This window comes from Sander lucioperca, chromosome 23 (assembly GCF_008315115.2).
Source record: "Sander lucioperca isolate FBNREF2018 chromosome 23, SLUC_FBN_1.2, whole genome shotgun sequence".
NCBI lineage: Eukaryota > Metazoa > Chordata > Actinopteri > Perciformes > Percidae > Sander > Sander lucioperca.
In genome coordinates, this window is record NC_050195.1 from 5,395,835 (window position 1) to 5,419,438 (window position 23,604).

At 45.2% G+C, this 23,604-nt stretch overlaps 2 protein-coding genes across 6 annotated transcripts in view; both read left to right on the forward strand.

Annotated features, from left to right (window-relative positions):
- The window catches only part of kmt2ca (lysine (K)-specific methyltransferase 2Ca), a 57,627-nt gene extending 56,735 nt beyond the window's left edge, over positions 1 to 892 (forward strand). For 4 of the 5 annotated variants that reach the window (XM_035998127.1, XM_035998130.1, XM_035998131.1 and 1 more), the window contains one exon: positions 660 to 891. In XM_035998127.1, the coding sequence (XP_035854020.1) occupies positions 660 to 851 (192 nt within the window). In that variant the 3' untranslated portion in view covers positions 852 to 891. Of the gene's footprint in view, positions 1 to 659 lie in introns of all 5 variants that reach the window. The other variant, XM_035998129.1, reaches the window with a different exon arrangement.
- A 19,100-nt stretch (positions 893 to 19,992) lies between these two features.
- LOC118492962 (nebulette-like) overlaps positions 19,993 to 23,604 on the forward strand; it is a 23,517-nt gene continuing 19,905 nt past the window's right edge. Inside the window, exon 1 of the mRNA XM_035998312.1 lies at positions 19,993 to 20,144. Within this exon, the coding sequence (XP_035854205.1) occupies positions 19,993 to 20,144 (152 nt within the window). The remainder of the gene's footprint in view (positions 20,145 to 23,604) is intronic.

Sequence of the window (23,604 nt, forward strand, 5' to 3'; positions counted from 1 at the left end):
TGGTGATTGTTGGAACAGTGGAAAGATGAACAAAGACGGCTTTTGATAGTTTGATTTAGTTTCTATCCTCTTTGAATGAAGTGTGTTTTACGATGCTAAAAGTCCTGATTATTTACATGGAGTCTGGTGGGTTTGGTGATGGTGATTTCGGGGCTGTTTCATGTTAAACTAAAAGGATCTTACTCTTTAACTAAAAGGTCTATCTCTGTAGGGATCCATCCCATAATGTTGCCAGACACTTAGAATAATAATCTGAGTCTGTCAGCAGCAACAACAGAACTTTTAGTGGACGCTGACTGATGCTGAACATCTGTACATTAACGTTACATTGCAGCGTTTTTGCCGACTGCAAAGATCTAGATTAATACTGGACCGGTTTCAAAGATTGTTGTTCCATCAGACACTCAGACACTCAGACACAAAAAGGTTGATTTAAAAAAACCCAAAGTTACCCCTTCAAACGTTCGGATCTGCTGGGATCGGCTGTCAGGGTGGCTTTGGTTTCCCCGCTCTCTCAACCATGAAGCAACCGTGGTAACCAGCAGGCTGCATGTCTGACTGTTGTCCCTGATGATGAAGATGATGATGAGTGTGATGTGCATGCTGCTGAGCCTCACCCGCTGCCACTAATATCTCTGATGTAATTGTCATTGACAAAGGGAGAGGTAAATGACAGATGGGGAGCCGGTATGAAGAGGCAGGAAAATCTCCCCCAAAGCAAAGCCCTAAAATCACCAACTGATAAAGATTGTCCCTACCAGGCATCTGTAGCAGGCGGTGGCAAAGAGGCTCTGGTAAGATCTCAAGGAGAACCTGTTCCAGGCGGACTTCCTGGATCCACAACGCTCTGAAATCCTCTTCCTGTCCCGGGACGCTGCTCCGCCGGCCTGCACACACACACTTCTGTTTTCACTCTGATCCCCTGGAGGTCAGCAGCTGGTTAGCAGCTAGTTAGCAGCTGGTTAGCCGCTGGTCAGCGGCTGGTCGGCAGCTGGTTAGCAGCTGGTTAGCAGCTGGTCAGCTGCTGGTCAGCGGCTGGTCGGCAGCTGGTTAGCAGCTGGTTAGAGTGCTATTTTGGCTGCAGTAAGGTCTGGCTTACACCACATGCATTCTGGGATAGGAGGAAAAAAACTCTGGGTTGTTTGCATGTCTTTAAACCAATCCTGATTAGGGTTGGGCATCGAGAATTAATTCCTTCTCGGAATCGTCCCAAAAATTACAATTCCATCAGAATCTTTCCTGTATTGGAATCGTTTGGAGGATTTGGTTTCACGTGAAAGTTTGGGTTCTCAGGAAGGAACTGGTTCTGGTGGAACATTTGCACGCCGCAAAAGAGAACTCCACATCCAATATTAAATGAAGTTAAACAAGGTGAGCTACAGACTCTTTTTGACGCCCTCTTCTAGGGCTGCACAATCAATAATTTAGTCCCGTCTGTGTAGTTTTTCAGACAGCAGTGACAATAGAGCTAGTCTGAGTCTGTTAGCTCATAGCTTTAGCAGCAGACTGTTGGAATCCTCCAGTGAAATACAGTCACACTACGCCGTTTAGCTGTCAGCATTTTAGCCGGATTTAATCCAGTTACTACTGTAGCTAACGGTAGGCTAACGTTACCTGTTGTGTAACGTGTTAATAGTGTTTACTGTAGCTAACGGTAGGCTAACGTTAGCTGCTGTGTAACATGTTATTAGTGTTTACTGTAGCTAACGGTAGGCTAACATTAGCTGCTGTGTAACGTGTTATTAGTGTTTACTGTAGCTAACGGTAGGCTAACATTAGCTGCTGTGTAACATGTTATTAGTGTTTACTGTAGCTAACGGTAGGCTAACGTTAGCTGCTGTGTAACATGTTATTAGTGTTTACTGTAGCTAACGGTAGGCTAACGTTAGCTGCTGTGTAACGTGTTATTAGTGTTTACTGTAGCTAACGGTAGGCTAACGTTAGCTGCTGTGTAACGTGTTATTAGTGTTTACTGTAGCTAACGGTAGGCTAACGTTAGCTGCTGTGTAACGTGTTATTATTGTTAACTAGCGTGACATGCAGCGATGTTTCTGTTGCCTCTAACGTCTGTTTTGGAGCATCAGAGCAACGCAGACATTTAAGTGGCACCGTAATCCGCGTTGCTATTTCGTCCGGTAGATACCGGATTTTAAAATACGCCGTTAACGTGAATAGAAAATATTATCTTTTCACGGCAAACACGCATGTTTGGAAAGCGGTCGCACAACAGCTGAAATGGCTCCTTCCTAGTATCCTTCAACAGAGGAGGAATGTAGCACCATCTGGATGTGACAGCAGTTATAATTAGCCTATGTGACAATATGTTTTGGTTAAAATCAACAAATAATCGTGATAATTAATCGTGATCTCAATATTGATCAAAATAATCGTGATTATAATTTTGGCCATACTCGTGCCGCCCCACCCTCTTCTACGCTCGCTCCCTTTAATCACCTGCTTTCTTTTATTGAACATTGAATTAAAACTGAAAGGCAGCGCTAAAACAGACTGACAGTTACATTTTAAAGTGCCGTTTTCTGCTGATATTTATTTTATTATTTATATTATATTTTTTATGCTCGTTGATATTGCGATGCCGATGAAAAGACATTTTTTTGTGCAGCCCTGAAGCCGCCTACACGTGATAAGTGATTTGCTCTCTGCACACCGCTAACATCAACATCATCAAGGGTGGTAACGAAGCTATTTCCAGTTGCTATGCAACAACATGCTGTTATCTCATTGGTTGCACGTTCGAAAGGTCAGCAGCAACAAGGTCAAAGTTGAAATAATAACTTTGAGCGCAGCGCAAAGCGACAAATCCGAGCGGTGCACGGTGCCAGGGGCAGCGCATAGTTGGGCGTAGGAAATAAATGGAACGGCCGGCGCAGAACGGTTAAGCCGCCTACCATGTGGGCTGGGTACTACTAGCGGTAGGATTCAGACTGGATTAGAACGCAAATTTCGGTTCCTCATTTCAGTTCCACTTAATGTGTCGACTGAAATATTTTCCCTCTGTCGCTCCAAAACGGACGTAAAACTATCACCTCTCTGTAGTCTGCCGTTAGCTAGCTACCGTAAATGTAAGCTACGTTTAAAATGCCATATCCTCCCTCTGGGCTCACCAAAATGCACATAAAAGCATATTAACCATTCACTGCACGGGATCACTAGTAAACATATATAGATATAGATATAGATAGATAGATAGATAGATAGATAGATAGATAGATAGATAGATAGATAGATAGATAGATAGATAGATAGATAGATATAGATATATCTTAACGCAGTTCACCGCTCGCCTCCGGGACAGAAACACCGGAAACTAGAAGTGTGGCGGCGAGGCCAAGCTGACGCGGACTCTCTCAAAGCAAAGAGGATTTCAGACACGTGGATCCAGGATTGGCCACGGGCGCCTTCTCTGGGCCAAAGACACATTCTGACATTCGAGGGGTTTGGGACCAACGGTTTGAGTCTGAAGTGGAGTCGGCCCAGAGTCGCTGTCCGTGGCCTCAGTCCGCCTCAGAACTGACTGATTTTATTCTGAAGGGATGCTATTTTATTCTGAAGGGATGCTATTTTATTCTGAAGGGATGCTATTTTATTCTGAAGGGATGCTATTTTATTCTGAAGGGATGCTGCGTCACTCTGAATGTTCGTCTGCTGCCGTCCTTCAACATCACCTCCCACTGTTATTCTGCTCTCCGTGTCCGCTGGATACGGCCGTAATCATATATATTATAACCAATTCATTAATCTTCAACTGTTCTCATCAGTTGGAGTCATTTTTTATGATAAAACAGGTAAAACTTGTGTGATGTCAGTTTGTTAAATGTAAATATTCTTTCCTTCCTTGCTTCCTTCTTTCCTTCCTTCCTTCCTTTCTTCCTTCCTTCCTTCCTTCCCCCCTTCCTTCCTTCTTTCCTTCCTTACTTCCTTCCTTCCGTCCTTCCTTCCTTCTTTCTCCTTTCCTTCCTTTCATTTCATTCCTTTCCTTCCTTCCTTCCTGCCTTCCTTCCTTCTTCCCTTCCTTCCTTCCTTCTTTCTCCTTTCCTTCCTTTCATTTCATTCCTTTCCTTCCTTCCTTCCTGCCTTCCTTCCTTCTTCCCTTCCTTCCTTCCTTCTTCCTCCTTTCCTTCCTTTCATTTCATTCCTTTCCTTCCTTCCTGCCTTCCTTCCTTCCTTGCTTCCTTCTTTCCTTCCTTCCTTCCTTCCTTCCTTCCTTCCTTCCCCCCTTCCTTCCTTCTTTCCTTCCTTACTTCCTTCCTTCCTTCCTTCCGTCCTTCCTTCCTTCTTTCTCCTTTCCTTCCTTTCATTTCATTCCTTTCCTTCCTTCCTTCCTGCCTTCCTTCCTTCTTCCCTTCCTTCCTTCCTTCTTCCTCCTTTCCTTCCTTTCATTTCATTCCTTTCCTTCCTTCCTGCCTTCCTTCTTTCCTTCCTGCCTCCCTTCCTTCCTTCCTTCCTTCCTTCCTTCCTTCCTGCCTCCCTTCCTTCCTTCCTTCCTTCCTTTCTTCCTTCCTTCCTTCCTGCCTTCCTTCCTTCCTTCCTTCCTTCCTTATTTTTCCTTCCTCCTCCCTCCCTCCCTCCTTTCCTTCCTGCCTCCTCCCTCCCTCCCTCCCTCCTTTCCTTCCTTCCTTCCTCTCTTCCTTCCTTCCTTATTTTTCCTCCCTCCCTCCCTTCTTGCCTCCTTCCTTCCTTCCTTATTTTTACTCCATCCCTCCCTCCCTTCTTTCCTCCTTCCTTCCTTCCTTCCTTACATACTTAGTTGAAAACTTGCATAACAGCTAGAGCTGCAAAGATTGATTTGATTATTGAAATATGAAATTAATTCCTAACTATTGTAGAGCCGTAACAGCTGCTCCGTTCCCCGTGGACAGGAAGGTTGTAGCTGCGTCTTTGTTCCGTTACGGTCGAGTGTTTGACGGACGGCAGCAGCTCCACGTTCACTGTGAGCAGGTGTGATGAACCAGGTGTGAGACAGACAGGAAACAGGCAGCGAGGAAACAGGAAGTGACTCTAAAACCCCTTCAGCCATCGAACCAGAACCACAGGAGACTGAAACACTTCTGTCTGCAGCACAGCTGTCTGGGTTGCTATAGGAACCTGAAACTAAAACCAAAATAATCCACGTATCTCCACAACATTCTGACACACATCCTCCTCCATCGCCCTGAAAGTAGAGTTCCTAAATCAGTATGAAATGGGCTTTTAACGGCGTATACGTTCAGGTTTTTGGTAGCGTTGCCGAGTTTTTTACCTACTTTTTTTGAGTTTTTTTGCGATCTTTTAGAAGATTTTTTTCAAGCGTTTTTTCCTGACTTTTTAACTTTTATTTTGGGGATTTTTTACACTTTTTCAAAAAGTTTTTTCCCTTTTTTTTGTGCTTTTTTGACGTATTTTTTTTTTGTTTTTGCCCCTCCTTTTTAAAAATGTTTTTCTCTTCACTTTTGTGACTTTTTTATTTATTTATTTCTTTTTTTTTATTTTTACAGTTTTTATGGTTTTGAGGATTTTTCCCAATATTTAAGTAATTTTTTATTTTTTATTTTTCTTGGCGTTTGGGCGACTTTTTTATTGTTTGTATTCTACGATTTGTCTTTTTCCCGACTTTTTATTTATTTATTTTTATTTATTTATTTTTACTGATTTTGATGATTTTTTTCAACGTTTTTGTAATTTCTTTATTAGGTTTTTTTTTTTTACTTATTTTTATTTTTTACGTTTTTTTAAAATTAACTTTGTTTCGTTTCTTGCTCAGGACCGAACTCTCGCGAGATCTGGCAACTCACGTTTTTCAGTGGTTATGACGCCCTTTTGCAGCATTTATTAACTTAATTTGTTTTTATCACTTTTTGTCATTATACGTTTAGTTTTTTTTTTTGGTAGCGTTGTCGATTTTTTTTCTACTTTTTTCAGTGTTTTTGGCTTTTTAGAAGATTTTTTTCAAAAAATTTTTTCCCTGACGTATTTTTTGAGTTTTTGTCCCTTTTTTTAAAAAAAAAAAAAAAAAAAAAAAAGAGAAGTTTTTCTGTTTTTGGGGATTTTTCCCAACATTTAAATCATTTATTTCAGTGTTTTTTACTTTTTTTTTTTTAGTTTTCTTTAATTTTTTTCTTGCCGTTTGTTCTACGGTTTGTCTTTTTTTTCCCGACTTTTTTTGACATTTTTATTTATTTATTTATTTTTACAGTTTTTATAGTTTTGTTGATTTTTTTTCAACGTTTTTGTAATTTTTTATTAGGTTTTTTAAAATTTTTATTTTCAATTTTTACGGTTTTGCAGCTTTTAGAAAATTAACTTTGTTTCAGTTCTTTGGACCGAACTCTCACGAGATCTGGTAACTCACGTTTTTCCGGGTTTATGACGTCCTTTTGCAGCGTTTATTAACTTAATTTGTTTTTATTCTACGTTGTCACTTTTCACAGCATTTTTGATGCTTTTTTTGTTTCCCCCCCACTTTTTTCAATGTTATTTTAAAATGTATTTAATAAAATATTAAATTATATAAATATAACTTTTCATCCATCCACACGGCGTTCACTACACTTTGAAACGAGGCCACGCCCCTTTAGGAGACAGGAAGTGAGGACCGTTACATAATATTGGCGCTGCCTGAAATATGTAAAATCTTTGAAAGAATCTGACAGAGGTGTTTCAGTCGTGGTTTCTGCCCCCCCACCCCATCCTGCACGCTGTGAACTCATCCTTCACTGATTCTCCCACAATTCCTGAGAGAGAGACAGGGAGAGAGAGAGACAGGGAGAGAGAGAGACAGAGAGAGAGAGAGACAGAGAGGGAGAGAGAGAGAGAGAGACAGAGAGAGAGAGAGAGAGAGAGAGAGAGAGAGAGAGAGAGAGAGACAGAGAGAGAGAGGAGAGAGAGGAGAGAGAGAGAGAGACAGAGAGAGGAGGGAGAGAGAGAGAGAGCAGAGAGAGGAGAGAGAGAGCAGAGAGAGAGAGAGACAGAGAGAGAGAGAGACAGAGAGGAGAGAGACAGAGAGGGAGAGGAGAGAGACGAGAGAGAGAGAGAGAAGAGAGGGAGACAGAGAGGGAGGAGAGAGAGAGGACGGAGACAGGAAGAGAGAGAGGAGAGACGAGAAGAGAGAGAGAGACGAGCAGAGAGGGAGAGAGAGAGCGAGAGAGAGAGGAGAGAGAGAGAGGAGGAGAGAGAGGAGAGAGAGAGAGAGAGAGGGAGAGAGGAAGAGGAGGGACGAGGGAGGAGCGAGGAGAGAGAGGAGACAGGAGAGCAGGTGAGAGAGAGAGAGAGAGAGAACAGAGAGAGAGAGATGGGCAGAGAGGGGAGGAGAGAGCCAGGAGAGAGGTGAGACGACGAATTACTAACTTTCGAGTTCTATTACCAAACTACACGGAATTAGATAAAGCTGGGACGCTAAGCTAAGATAGATAGATTCAACTTCATTGGTCAGTGCACAGTAAGAGAACTCGTACATGAAGGACAGTATTAGGATCAACAGGTAGTGCCAATCATTAAAAGTGCTTCCATCTTTATAGCAGTGCTTACAAAAGACATAAAAACACAGAATGCAGTATGATCATGTTTAGTCAATTATTTACAGTGCCTTAGCAAATAAGTGCATAAGTTCTGAGAAATCAGCAGTCCATAGTCCATAGAATTTAGCGACGAATCCTGGGGGAAACCTGCTGTTAAACTCGAAAACAAAACTGAAGTTATGGTGTGGGCACCAGAACACCTGCGAACGCTCTTATCTAAAGATATATTACTTGGATGGTATTGCCTGGGAGCCCCCAGTATAGTCAGAAACTATAGGAGTAATTTGAGAGGATTCTATCCTTTTAACGCCTAACACAAACCTCTAGAACAGCCTGATTTCTCCATCTCAATAACATTGCCAAAATTAGGACATCCGGTCTCAAAACGGTGACTGAAAAAATAGTCATGCATGCTGTTACTTCCCGAGGGGACCTACTGTAATCCTACTATCAGGTTGCCCAATAAGTCCGCGTAAGCCCTCTCCAGCTGATCCAGAATGCGGCAGGCGTGTTCTGAAAAGGAAATAAGAAAAGAGACTCTCTTTCTCCATGTATTAGCTTCTCTCCATGGCTTCCTGTAAATCGCAGGATTGAAGTTTAAAGAATCCTTCATCCTGGAACTACAAAGCTCCTACAGTCTAGCACACATAGACTTGAAGAGACTTAGGACTTATGTCCCACTAGAGCACTGTATGATCCAGAATGCAGAGTTACTTGTGGGTTCTAGGTCCTATAAAAGTAGAACGGGAGTCAGAGCCTTTCAGCTATCAGGCTCCCTTCTGTGGAAACCCGCTCCCAGTCTGGTTCGGGCGGTAGACACCGTCACACATTTACGATAAACTAAACCTCTCCTCGTGATAAGATGTATAGTTAGGGAGTGAGGATTTGGCCAGCGTGCGCCTAGACCAGCGGGGGAGGTGTCGCAGAAATGGGCACCCTTCTTATCTGCTTTCTCTTATGTCGTCAGATTCATTTACCAAACCCTTATTGAAAGCTGGCTCAGGATTTGCTTGCACCAGGTTCTGAGTTATGCTGTTCAGTTTGGAGACTGCCGGGGGGACTTCACTTGCACACTGAGCTTCTCTCTCTTTCTCTCTTGTTCCATCGTTGGATTGTCCCAGAATGAGTTGTTATAACTGAAGCTTGGGGAGCCTTAGTCCCCCGCGTTCCTTAGGTCTTTTCTTGGCACAGCGTGGACCTTGGATTAGGGTCCTGGCATCGCCGTCATGCTATGCTTGCTATGCCCTGTTATATAGGGAGACATGTTAACGCCGAGTGCAACTACTACAGACTACTGATTCTAGTAATGTTCCAGTATCTTTATTGGGACTATATGGCCACTGTATCCACCGCACCGAACCGGCACCGTCAGACACAGCATACCAAGAGCCTGGGTATGGCACAAGGTTCTCCCTCAAAGGGAGTTTTTCCTTGCGCCGTTACACTCTTGGTCTTGGGGAGAATTACTGGATTGTTGGGTCTTTGTACCTTATAGAGTGTGATGTCGACCTACTCTATCGTGAGTGATAGTGTCTGGAGAGTAACTCTGTTATTGAGGTTGATACTGTAAATAAGAAAGGAAATGACATTGAATTGCCTTGACCTCTCACGCAATACTGTGAAGGCCTCTCCTCTGTAGAGCTCGCTGATGACCGGTACTTCGGTCCCTCTCTCACGAGCTCTCAGGGCTCGTAAGCCACCATGTGCAGCTTCTATCTCTCCATTCAAAGGCTACAGCTTTCGTGTCCTCAGGAAGGTCATCAGGACCAGATGAGCACAGGGCAATGAAGTCCCGTCCATACTCTACAACCTCCATCTTTACTATCTCAGGAAGGTAGAATTTCCCCAACAATTCAACGTGCACGCCTTCCTTTGTAGACGGTGTCTCCAGGCCTCCATCTTCAACGGCAAACAAGCTGGAGTGAAAGGTGATGGCATTATTATCTGGACACAAAGGACTGAAACCCATTGAAGTATCTTTCTGGTAATCTGGATAGTGCAAACAATGACAGACAGAGAATTCGGATGGTCCTGTGAAGACCTAACCATAGATAGTTTTATTGGTGTGTAGATCTACCTTACTTTGGGTGCTTTCTTAAAGCAGAGCGCAACCCGTGCTCGCTGCCGAAAGGTCGAAAGTGAGGTTAAACAACAACAGTGAGTTTATAAAAACGAGAGCGTTTTGGGATTGATCTAGCACAGACCAGTATGAAATAATATTAGAAACCCCAACTCAGAATCAAGAACAGACTACGCAAGATAAAATTACTGGATTTTAATAAGATAATTTAGAAGTAAAAGTCCAATGAGTCCCACCGTGTCACCGTTCTCTGACACTCTTAATTAGACAATCCGCACGCGATTGCAACGTATTAATATAAACTTCAATACGTGTTGTCATGCAATAATTCATTTAATCTCTATGAACAGAAAGATGAAACGGCTCTTACTGGAATGGCCAATCGACTTGTCGCCCTTCTGAGTCTCTGTAGAAAACAACATGTGGTCCTCCTTAACCGTAGTGGTGGGCAACCTACTTCCCCAAACAGATTTATTCCGCGTTCCGTGATAAGTATGAGGACGACCAAATAGGAGAATGAAATAGAGATATTAGGCAACAGAGTTTGGGACGTCTTTTGTATGTTGAACGACAACACACTTAAAAAGACCCTTTAAATCCAAACATGGGAGTGGGTCCACAGGTGGAGTTCTGAGTGAGAAGCGAAATGAGGAGTTGACTTCGAAACTCAGGAACTCAGACATTCTTCTATCCGACCGCTCCTGTTGTCCTCGGGCAAAATCTGACCCATTTTTTAAAAGAAAGTTTTCCATATGAGAAATGTGGGGTTCTAGTCACCCGACCCACTGTCCGAAAAAAGAATAAGGTGGATAGTTCATAAACGGCTCTCCCCCACGCCGTACAACGATGATCAGTTCACTACTTTCATCGACTATGGGGTGTTTATTGCAATTTGATAGCATTTGAACAACATATTGATGTTGAAGCCTGTTTTTTGAAGGGGAGAAAAAACAACCCTAAAAAGGTCAAAAGGCCAACATAGAGAATCGACCGCACAAACATCAGATACAAAGTGACAAAATGTGGAAAAAAAAATTAGGAACACAGTTTGCAAAAAACGACAAAATTAGTCAAGACAATCGGAATAAAAGTTTTAGTGGTTTGAATTATTCGATACGATCACACACAAGAGTTAACAGGAAAGATTGTATAAATAGATCGCACCTTTAAAGTCAGAAGTTTTTTGGTTTTTTCACAGACTTAACTGTAAGTTAAGTAAGGCTCTACTATATGTAAGGGATACTCACCTCAAAGGCGGGGACTGATAAACAGTTTGGATAAGTGCCACAAGCGGGCTGTCAAACATGTTGAATGCCCTGGCCTCCTCGGCGAGGGAGATCCCGTTGATTCTACTTCTGCTTGCCAACGTCATAAAACAATTCAATACTGATATTATGCGTTTCTTATTCGATATTGCATGCTTATAATGTATACTCTGTTGAGTCATCCCTCAAAAGTTAGTCCCTTAGAACTACGGCGAATAAGTTAGCCAGTGTGAGCTAATTAGTTCATGCAGACACAGGCGGTGTCATTGTCACTGTCAGTCTATGCTAGATGGGGGCCTTCCCCGGTGAAAACCTTGATAGCAAGGGGACCAGGAGTCCTTTTTCATGTTGACTTCGAGGAGGCCCCGTCTTATACACAGTCATCTTAGGATTCGTTAACGGACACCTGGCCTGTCTTTTTGGTGTATATCGTCGTCCTCGTCGCGTTAACAGTCCTCAAATGTCTTGCCCTACTTCCAAAGTATATTGAAAATTGTTAGACAATGAATGGTCCATTTTTAAAAACACTGTACTTTTTTAGAACTACGGAGGCGGAATAACGTAAACTCAATTGTAGTTAACGTTAATTAGGTTATCTATAGGAACCAAGAGCAAGCTGCATCCGGAATCACTAACGTGTAGGTTTAATGAACGTGATGGATCAACGAACGTGAGTTTAAACGTAGTTGCTACGTCGTATCTGATCACTAACGTTAGTTAATAACGCGTGCTACGTTGTATTGATCACTACGTTAGTTTAAATAACGTGAGTTGTACGTTGTATTGATAACTAGAAAGATGTTTAATGTACGTAGTGACTACGTTGTATTCGCTTGGAAACTATGTATCGGGACTGACCTCTGGTAGATTTCCGAACATTTTAGGAACTTTTTAAACAAGGTTTATTTTACAATGTTTGCCGTTTCTAGTGATAGAAAAAAAAATACAAGCGGTGTATGATCTGCTATTGAGACGCTGGTCGACAGTCAAGCGGGAAACTGCAGGGTTATGCCCTGCTCCCAGCCACGGTCACAATCAGCAGGTATGTAAACGAAAGCGTCAGCATAAATATGTATCAGTACTCTCGCAGCCGCACTTTTTGGACTGCTTACAAGCGCCACACTAGAATAAATGTGGGCGTCAGACACAAATAATCAGCAGAAAACATATTCCCGTCTTTGCTTCTTTTAATTGCAATCAAAGTGATTCAGAAAGTTAGTTCTAAAACGATGTTCGCAGTAAGATGTCGTAAAAGCACAACATGAGAGCAGGCAGCAGTTCTTTTCAATAATGTGACTACATTGTTTTAACAGGATAGTTAAGACCTGACTAAATCCATTGAAAGGAGGGAGGAACTCTGATCAAGACCCGCTGAAATGAAGCTGGGTAGCCTGAGCGAAGAGTAGACTTAAGTCTTCACCGGCTCACGGAATGGACAAACAGAGGAACCTGTTGGAGACACTCCCTCTCTGTGCGCCTCAGAAGATGCCTTCAGATAGGCAGCATTTTCTCTCAGGCATTGTGCTGGGGAAAACCCTGTGGCACTGTTGCATCTGGTGGTAGAGATCATTCTCCTACAGGGCGACTAAAGTCTCTCTTCTGGTAGGAAGGAAATCCTCTCCTACAGGGAGAATAAAGCTTATCTGCTGTGTCGAGATATTCTCGCGTACAGGGAGAATAAAGTCTATCTGCTGGTAGAAAATCATCTCCTAGCAGGACTAAAGTTATCTTATGGTAGAGAAATCATCTCTTACAGGGAGAATAAAGTCTATTGTGGTAGAAATATCTCATACAGGAGAATAAGTTACTGCTGGTAGAAAGCAGCTATATGATGGCGGATTGCACGTAATATTTTTATTTGTAATATTCTTCAGGTGTGTGGTGTGCTGGCATAAGTCTAGGCGATTTTAAGTAATGCCGTAAAAATAGAACAATAGAAAATGCTGCCGGATGTTGACTATTAGACCAGGGTTTTTGTTGGTCGCAAATGGTGCATCACTGACGCGGCCAGAAGATGCAATACTCCCAAGAATGCACTGAACACTCCCTGTAAGATCAGCATGCCCATGGGCCACAGATGGGGCAGGTGTCTTTGCTGTTTTCCTATGGGGGGCTGGAGGTCAAAGTAGCCAAAGACATTCCGTGAATATGGCCCCCAAAAGGCGCAGAAAAACAACAGCAAAAATGTCTGTGAAAAAGTGAGACAAAACCTTAAAAGGAACAAAAAAATTGTAAAAAGCCCGCACCCATAAATCTGGATATGTGTATCATAGTTATTGGGATCCTGAATGTGTGAGACATATAAATCGGATAGAAGAAGATAGGCGAGTAATGTGGGCTGTGCTGCGAGTGATTCTGTGGGTGTTATTTAGAGATTGTTACTAACGGGCGACTTCACATGGGGCAGTTGAAATCAGCTCCGTACTGCAATTACGCCCCAGGACGTAGTAGATAAGGTTGAAGTTGCCGGAAGGACCACGTCATGTGAGACGCGGGGCTAAGGGAGCAACGGTTAGCATGTGCTAGCTCGTTCTCAATGGCAACACACTGGATCAGAACACCGACTAGTTCCCATAATCTACAAAACGAACTACTTCCATGTCGAGTTCTGCAGGTCTCAACAAGAGTAGGAAGTGCGCCCTTCATTTCGAAGAAGTCTCCGGCTAATCATGCCTTGTACTACTGAGTGGAGGAAACGCTAGCTAGCTCTGTAGTCCTACCTCGGCTACTGTCTGTGGTCTTCCTAGCTACTTATCATGGGGATCTTACCTAGTAGTGATCAGTGAGTCAGATCTAGCTATGAGCAATGTGATCTTACCTAGCGACTGCGCATTGTGGCGCCTGCCAACAGATAGTTCCAGCAGTGCAGGAGGTCTCCTCTGTAGCGAAACAGAGGCATGAACCATCGGGTGACAGAAGAGGAGCTGCAGCGAATGTGCGGAGTGACAAAACACGAATATTCAAAAATTAACCATGTAAACTGTTCGGTACACCCTCTAAATCCTTATGAACCTGAAAATGAGCCCCATATGAGCTTTCAATTAGGGCTATCAGCTCCAACAACTCTCTATGGATCTCTCAGGATGATTATGTTGAGAGAGATCTTTGGCGCAGGACCCGATGAAGATAATGACCTCTTTGCAGGAGCGCGCCCAGTTTTTTATCCTCCGGTCCCATGGTTACTAGCAGCGGTGTGGAGGAGGGGGAGAGGGGGGAAGGCTCGTATCACGTTGAGTGCCGGAAGTGTTGTTGTCATGTACTTGAGAATTCCTCCGGGGGGAGACAGAAAACTCCGTACTATAGCTTAAAAGCGTCTCGACCTTCGTCCTGCTGTCTGCTGTCCACGCACTGTTGTCCTCAGCCAGACTAAAAATGTACCTCCGTCTGTTCTGTGTTTATAGAAGACAATAAAAGTCTAGAGATCACACAGTTCTTGTGGACCTAGCCGAAACGTATACAATAGTTTGACACTAATATTTTTAATTGATGGCCACTAGCACATTATGTACAGAAAAGATCCCTTAGTCTGGGGTCAATAGGCAGAGAAATGATGAATTATTTTCGCAACTCTAGTGAAGTCATATGAATATAGGAGTGATGTTCGTCATGGAAATGTTGTGTAATAACATGAAACGCTGTATTCTTTGAATGAAGAACATATTATATGAATAAGAATCTTGGAAACGGGGTCAAGTGATGTGACCCATAATTTCTCCACCTTTATCACGTTTAAAGAGTATTTAAAGCTCTTTTAGACCCCCTTAACATGTTTTCGGTGTATTTGTCGAAGAGGAGTTGAGAGGGGAGCGTGAGAGAAGCTCGTTGACAAGATTTGTTGCCTTGTACTCAGGTTTCCACCCACCTTTTCGCAGTGCTTGTATGCGAGTTTGATGCTATCTGAGGGGTTGGACCATTTGCTGTGACGGGTTAAAGAAGATCACACCCTGGATCCACGTGAAGGCTGTGGTATTTCATGAACCGCATCGTGCCAGCAGACTTGTCAAACGAGGGAGTCCTCCGATGCAGCGAGCCTGACAACGACGAGTCATCCTGACCGAGGGCTGCAGAAACCATGATATCCTGCAGACAGACTGGATAAAAAACGCTGAGTCATCTATACAGCACAGACGTGTAAAACTGCTGATCATTGCTGCGAGCACAACTGGGTAACACGCGAAGCATCCTGAGCAGCCTGTGACCCTGAGTCATCCTGCAGCGCCTGTAAAACGCTGAGTCCTCCGCACAGACCGCCTGTAAGAACGCTGGATCATCTGAGCACAGAGCTGTAAAAAGCTGAGTATGCTGCAGACGAGACTGTAAAACCGCTGGAGTCATGCTGCAGCACAGACTGTGAACAGGCGGCTGAGTCATGGCAAAGATAAACCTCTCTAGAAAAAATCCGGATGGTATAAACAAAGCGATACTTAAACCACTCTAGAAAACGTTCTCTCCCCTGAGCAGAGTCAGTTCAGTCCTGGGGCTTCAGGAACATTTTCCTCTGAGTCGGCGGTTTCCACGGGAGTGGGTGGGTTCACGTCACTTCTTCTTCTTCTGGCGCTCTCTCTCGCGCTTTTTTGCACAACGTTCTGCTTCGCTTTCACAAAAGTCGCGTACCTGAAGAGGACAGAGATGTAGGGATCAGGCGTTTCCTCCGACACTATGAACGATCCTCAAATTTATCAATTATAAGATAATTATAATAAGACGAAATCAGACTTACTGTTCGATCAGAGTTATTATTTTAATATCATATGATATATACCCCTCAGATATGTGTCATATCAGAATATATTGTAATCTTATCACTCCTCTAACATGCCAGACTAATGTCTAGTCGCATATCTTATAATGTTATCAATCATCTACCGAATACAGACGAATGTTCGATCAGTTATTATTCAGAAAATTATTATAATAATATAACCATCAGATAATGTTCTATCAAAGATACATTAAATTATGTAACAAAATAACATCAAGCCGTAAGTGAATCTGTCGGAGGAACTGAGTTCTTCCCTGTTTAGTTTCAAACTTGACCGATTTTAGTGTTTAATGGCTGCTTTTGTTGTTGTTTACGTTTAGAATTTAGTGTCTGTCAGATAATTAGTAAATAGAAACCATCAGACCTATCCGCGATCAGGTCAGGCCTGCATCTCCTTTTATGTTTCTGGTTTGATGAGTCGGTTGTTTTGGGACAGTTTGCATGTGTTTGGATGCTTTGAAATCCCTCGAGCGGTTTTCAAACGATTTTTCCCGTATGCTTCACATTTGTTGAGAGGGGTAGAACCACATAGGCTGTTGGCTGTCCCCTGGGGTTGAGGGGGGCAGTAAGACTCGGACTTTGGGGTGCTTGTAGCACTGGTGTTAGGGACCAGTAAAACTGACTTTGGGCTGCTTGTACCTGGTTGTGAGAGCCCGGTAAAACCTAGACTTTGGGTTTGTACCTTGGTGGTTGAAGGGGCCAGTAAAACTAGACTTTGGGGACTTGATGAGTACCCTGTGGTTTAGGGGCAGTAAACTAGGACTTTGGACTGCTTGTACTGTGGTTTAGGCAGTTAAAACGTAGACTTTGGACTGCTTGTACGACTGGTGGGTGCCGGGCCAGTAAACAACTAGACTTTGGGCGCTTGTACCTGTGGTTGATGGGCCCGTAAACACTAGCTTTGCTGCTGTACCTGGTGGTTGCGGGGAGGGGGCAGTAAAAACTAGGATTGGGCTGCTTAGTTACCCTGGTCTGTTGCGGGGCCAGTCAAGCTAGACTTGGGCTGCTGTACCCTGGTTGTTGAGGGGCAGTTAAAAACTAGACTTTGGGACTGCTTGTACCCGGGGGGTTTTACGGGCAGTAAACTGACTTTGGGGTGCGCTGTACCCTGGTGGTTGAGCGGCAGTAGAAACTAGACTTTGAGGGCTGCTGGTACCCTGGTGGTGCAGGGGCCCGTACACACTAGCCTTGGGCTGTGTACCTGTTGGTTGAGGGCGCAGTTTCCCACTCGACTTTGGGCGCTTGTACCCCTGGTGTGAGGGGCAGTAAAGCACTATAGATTTGGGGGCATTGATGTCCCTGGTGGTTACGGGCCAGGTAAAAACCCCCCTAGACTTGGGGTGCTTGTACTGGTGAGTTGAGGGCCGAGTAAACATAGGACTTTGGGCTGCTTGTACTGGTTGTTGAGAGGCCCAGTAAACCGAGACTTTGGGTGCTGGTCCTTGGTGTGAGGGGCCGTCACACCGAATTTGGGCTGCTGTGAGTCCTGGTGGTTGAGGGCCCGTAACACTCGCGTTGGGGCTTGTCCTTGGTGGGTTGAGGGGGCAAGTAAACTAGACTTGGGCTGCTTGTACCCTGGTGTTGAGGGGCCCAGTAAACCTAGACGGTTGGCTGCTTGTACCCGGGGGTTGGAAGGGGCCAAGTGAGAACTAGAGACTTGGGCTGCTTGGTACAGGGTGGTTAGGGCCGTAAGAGAACGTACGGACGTTGGGGCTGCTTGAAGCTGGACTTGGGAATGGGGGGGTTTGTACCTGGGGGGTGGTCGGGGCCAGTAAACGCTAGACTGGGCTTGAGTGTACCTGGGTGTTTGGGTTGCGGGGCCCGTGGACAGACTCGACTTTGGGCGCTGGATCGCGGTATCTCTGCCGTTGTCTTAAGACTCACTAGCTTGCTCCAACAAAAAGAACCACAGTGTTGTATTACCCCCACCTGGCGCGCCCCCGGACCAGAACCAGCGTTGAACTGGATGAATTGACAGATGTTTCCGTGATCGGAACCAAGCCTACGTTACGTAGGGGGGGAGACGAAGTATCGTTCAACACCTTTGTTCGGTACCGTACAGTGACTTTCGCATGGTGGCTAGAACATATGGTTTTCTGATGCGTTTGTAAAAACGACAAAAAAGAAATGACAAGCATTACGGCACAGATCTGATTATGTATTAGTGTTTTGGTTTCCGAGCTTCCGACGGCGTGAAGCGTCTTGTGTGTAAACGGAGAGTTTGCTCCTGCACGTCTCTCCGGTACGGATGGAGGTAACGTAGACTGCCGCCCAATCCCGAGATTATTAGATTTAGGTATTGAGGTGAGGGAAATGGCAATGTTGAAATTGGGTATGAATCTACCCCAGACTTTTTTGATACTGATGTTTCAGCGGTAAGTAGGTCGGTTTTAAAAGTATTGAATTTGGTAATTCTGGTGTCACTGGAGACTGTGATGGTGTTGAACCTGGTCTACGGATGGTGGGGTTGAGACATGGTACCTGAGAGACTGTGATGGTGTGATACCTGGTTCCTGCGGCGACTGTGAGGGTGTGAGCTGGTCTAACTGAGAGACTGTGAGTGTGTGAGGAGCCAGGGTCTACCTGGAGACTGGGATGGTGGAGATTGGTCTCTGAGAGCCTGTGATGGTGGTGAGAGCTGGTCTACTGTGGTGGGTGTAGAGACTGGTTATGAGCGGACTGTGTGCGGGTGAGATCTGGTCTACCTGAGAGCTGTGATGGTGTGAGACCGGTACTCTGTGGGGATGTGATGGTGTGAGACCTGGTCTGGTGGGTACTCTGAGAGCATCTGTATCTGTGCCGTCTGTCTGCAATGCGGCTGACGTCTCCTCGGTCTTTCGTCTCCGATCTCCTCCGGGGGATCATCAACAGCGCAAGGTTTCTGTCAGCGGACACGGAAGGTTCTGTCTTTTAAAGTTATTATATTTAAGAAAAACACCACACACACAGCAAACACACACACCACACACCCCACACCACAACACCACCACAAAACCTCGTCGCTCGTTCTTTCTGCAACGCACATTCCTAACCCGATACACAAAGCATAAAACCAACTTGCCCACTCTCACACTAAAGGGATAGTAAATATTCTGATGTGATAAAGCGCTGAGTAACTGTGCCACCTCCATCATTAAAAAAGTTAAGGAGTTTTAGCTCACAAGTTAACATCTGACACGTGGTCTACAACACGACCTCCTGTTAAACTTTTATTTAAGAGAAATCCAGTTGTCAGGTACAGTTTGAGTGTTTGGCAGACGCCTTCACAGACCGCAAGACAGAGACAGACAGAGCAAGGAGGACAGGACACAGAGCAGACAGAAGGACAGAGCGGCGGAACAAGTGTCAACAACCTCGAAGAAACAAAACAAACAACGTTGAAGAGAGAGAAGGTCAAATGTAGAGAAGAATGAGACGACCATGCAAAGTTAAGTTGACGGTTCAATCCTAAATATGTGACAGAGTAAGCCCAGCCACAACATTATCTGTCGAAGCCATTTAAAGGGCCAGTACCCACTTGAACATGAGGGGGAGGAAATCAACACTGACCTCCCTGTCTGGGTTGAGAAGCCTTTGACGAGAAGCGTCCGTGTACATGAGTCCTACAGGGCGAAAGATTCGCTCTCAGACCACGATCCGGTCCGCGGGGGAAAGAACAGAGTGGGGAACGTCCCAGAGACCAGGGTTCGAAAACGCAGGCTGGCGTGCAACGGCTCCCCGAGACCGGAGATGTTAGTAAAACAGGCTGGGGTACGAGGCTCCAGGCCCGGATGTTAGAAACAGGCTGGTGTGTCAGACGGCTCCAGGACCAGGATGTTAGGGGGTCGTTACGTGTCTGATGTGTCGTCTGTGTGTTGGGTGTGTGTGTGTGTGGTGTGTGGGTCAGAGAGTCATGAGCGAGTATCTAACACGATGAGCTCTTGAATCAGTACGTGTAGTTAAAAAGTCATAGTAAGTTGTGTGAAAGTCTGTACATGCCCTGCTTAAATGCACATAAAACAACGTGGCCTTCCAAGACAAATAGGTAAGAGAAATAACACTTTAAATACAAGCGTGTATTATGTCTTGTTTGTAGACTATTTGTATTTACTTGCATTTGTGCTCTGGTAAACAGAACGCAGGTTTGCCCGAAACACGGGCCTTTAGTCCTAGTGTTGACTTCTGCAGTTTTGGTTAGCAGTTTGAAATTCAGCAAAATGCTGTACGTGTTTTGAACCTAAACCCTTCGATCCCAGCTAGCATTTTTAGTTTTTAATCGTTTTTCTGTCTAAAATGCTGTTGTCCCCCCACCAGGCCATAGCCCCGCAATGTGGTGAAGATCCATGGTTTTACTTAGCGCCCTACTAACCCTTACAGGCAGACCCCAGTGAGATGCGAACAGAATGCCAGGCCCGAGCACTCCAAAAACAAGCAGTTAGTCCCCACTCAGAAGGAACCACGGCACACCTGCGCACCGGAACAACAGCTTCAAAGGTGCACCCCACCGCAACAGACGCTCTGCCCGGAGACCGGGACCCGCTGCAGTACGTACCACCCCGGGCGAACCTAGCGCTAGGCGCAGCCCAATCGGGGTGGGGCAGGTCGCCCCCAGGCTGCATTACAGGTCCCCCTCCCCGGCCCAGCAGCCCCTGCCCTTCTCCCAGCCCGTTCCGTTTCACACCTAAAACCTCCTTGCTGTCGTCCCCCTCTCGCTTTTTTTTGTCCCGCTCCTCTCTTCCATTTCCGAGCTCTTCATCTATCCTCCCTCGTTGTTATCCTTCTTTTAGACACCTGTCCCTCTTTGTCCCTTTCCGCACGTTTTCAGTCCCCTCTTCCCATCGGCCGCCCTTTTCCCCCGGCTCTCTTTCTTGGGCATCCCCCTGCATTCCCACTCCCTTTCCTTTCTTGCGACGACTTTCCTCTTTTCCCTTTCTTTTTCTGAGAAGCCCCCGCACCTAGACCTGTCTTCTTCCTTGACAGTGTGGGTTGGCCGGCGACCAACGTGAGAGTTGAGAGATCGGTAGGATGAGATGTTTGAGCGCGTAAAGATTGCCTAATTTCTCCCAGTACGATCCCTACAACACACTACAGCATCGATCGGTTACTAGAGTCCATATAGTGTTTCGGCCCCATCCAAAGCATGATGATTTGGACCTCACTTACGTCCAAGTATCACCGTTCATGAGCCCTCTTTTGCCCAAGTCAGTGTTAAACCAAGCCCATCTCCTTGTATCCCCGGAGGAGGCGCCATGCGCCCCGTCCTGGATAGCACAGACAGTGTGTTTGCCACAACAACAACTACACAGCCGGTATTGAAACTCGCGTTGGAGTTTCTTGAAGTGGATGTAGTCCACCGATGTTGCGACTACCATTTTTGGTCAGTTTTTTTTGTTTGCTGCGCCCGACTGCACCGCGGTCACGCGCATTGCTGCCGCGACTGTCGAAAGCTAAACCTTTACGGCGGGCAAAGCCACTTCTTCTTGTCCGACCATTATCTCTCCCCCACCCCTGAGGGCCGTCCAATCTGCGATCACGTGAGAACTGTTACAAGTAGTTGCATTAGCTCCATAGGTGCGCCCGCTGAGTGCTTCGTGATATTGACTACCGGTTAAACAATGTGCATGGGACTTTTGACTGTTACGGCGTCTGGGATGTTTTGGAAAATACAACGCACCATTCCGGAGATTTCAGTGCCTGTGTGTTCTACATTAGCGCTGCAAGCGCCGAGCCGGATGGTTAGGGAGGGAAGTGACGTTGTGATCCCAGTAACGGTGCTGCAAAGGGTCACCCATAGTAGCCTGGAGTGGGACCCCAACCCAGCGGGTGACGTGTTCGACGACCTTAATACATGCGGCTGCGCTTAACAAAGCTTAACGCTCGAGTCGGCTTTCATGCACGCGCTTCCGGAGAGACACGGGTAACGCTGAGCACCCTAATTTATCTATATATAATTTAGATCTATAGTAATATAGAACTATCTAGTGTATATAATCTATATAGACTATATATTAACTGTTAGTACTGCTAGCTTTGCTCTCATAACAATATATTTCTGCCCATTCATCCCAAATAGAAGTTAATATACAAGCAAAGCGTTGGGACTCCAAACATTAGGGGAGGGACTGCTGCAGAAGACTTTAGGCTTCCGTCTATCCTGCACTGCAAGATCGGCGTTTCTAAGTTATCATGTTAACTTCTGGTGTGCAGGAACCATTGCAGAAGGGTCTAATGATACTTCCACGTTAATTTCTCCCGAGCTGCAAACATAGAACATTTATTTTCTCAAGTAGTTTCCCCCCGCCACCAGATGACGTCACTCCACCTGTTGTTTCTGTCCCCCACTCCAGCACGAATAGCGTTTCCCAGTCCAGAGGAGCGCCCGACGCCTAGAACATCTCACCGATTTAACCCCCTGACATCATCCCGCAGTGATTCTGGATTTCAATGCAATGATCAGGGTATGCTCCAATCTCTAGATCGGCCGTGACGACCATTCGGGACTATTAAAGCGCGAGAGATGAAGATAGCTCTTGCGAAGCGCAGATGTTTAATCCGTTTTCACAGGTTTGTCTATTAGGGCGTTAGTCTCACCTCAGTGTTGTCCTGGGTCCTTTGCGCCCATTTTCTAAACTTCATCCCATCTAACTATGCGTTTGCTTTCCCATCCCTGCACCCCCCCCGCATACCCTGAATGATTCCATACCCCGTTTGTTACATGACAAGCTTCGGAGTTGTTTATTCCTTTTCGAGGCCTTCAATTTTCTTCCCAGACACCAGCTGGGTCTGTGTGCGGAGAGGTATCCCAATCCTCACCATGGTTGTCGACACGCGAATCCTGCCTTCCCTCTTTTGCCGGTACTACATCGACTCCACCCCCTTTGCATCTGATGTTAATGTATAAGCTAACCCCCGAAATTCGCAGACAACGTAGGCAATTTGTGTTTGGGGTTATTTCTCGTGGTCCACTGCGTGTTTGGCCTCCCCTGGATCTATCGTTGGAGAGCCGTTTCGTTATGATTATGGTAAGGTAGCGAGAGTGTGTGGTGTGTGTGTGTGTCTGTGTGTGTGTGTGTGTGTGGGGGTGGTGTTTTTGTGTGAGGAGAGTGTGGGGGTCAGTGTGTTTCTGGTGTGTTGTTGCGGTGAGTGTGTGTGGTTGTGTGTGTTTCGGTGTGTTTGGGCGGTGATGGTGTGAGTGTGTGTCAGTGTTGAGTTTCTGTGTGGGACTGTGTGGGAGCTGTGTGTGTGAGAGAGGTGTGTCGAGGGTGTGCGAGGGTGCGGTTATGTGAGTGCGACAGAGAGTGGAGAGTGTGTGTGTGTGGAGATTGGGTGGTGATGTGGGGTGTGGGTGTACCTACCACGCAACAATAACTCTTTACCAGAGGGGGTACATATCCACGTGACCAACTCCTTTCTCACGTTATTAAAGTTGCCGCATATAGACGATGATGTTTTTATGCACCCAGTTGTCACCGGCTGTACTTGCGTGTCATTTCTTGCGTGATGTGCCAATATGAAACAGTGCATACAACCTGGTTGTTAGATTTTGCGAGGTTTCTAGGAAAGGGAGTAGTACAGGTTAGTGTCATGACATGAGGGAACAGACTATGATCTGAAATTTCTCAGTTATCATTCAACTTTATTTATAGTGTCAAACCACAACCGGCGTATTTGTAAGAAGTAAAATAGTTTTGATTCCAGAGCAACGAATTCTTCTTGAGCAGGAGGGTAGGAGACAATAACAACTAGTTATGAACCAGCAGTTGTCATCAGCATCATTTATTGTCAGCCACCATGATAGGATTTAAATATTTTGGGTTTCCAGTTTGCAATGCTTACCAAAGTTGCCAATTTCATTAGCTTGATGGAAGAGCCTCTAATTATGTCTTCAGCCAGTGAGCTAGAAGATCAGAACAGCCAGAGCTCAGCGAGAACATCAGGCTTCCGATTAGAACAGTAACTATTAATCTCATTATACACATTGGTGATGCTTACTATCTTGATGAT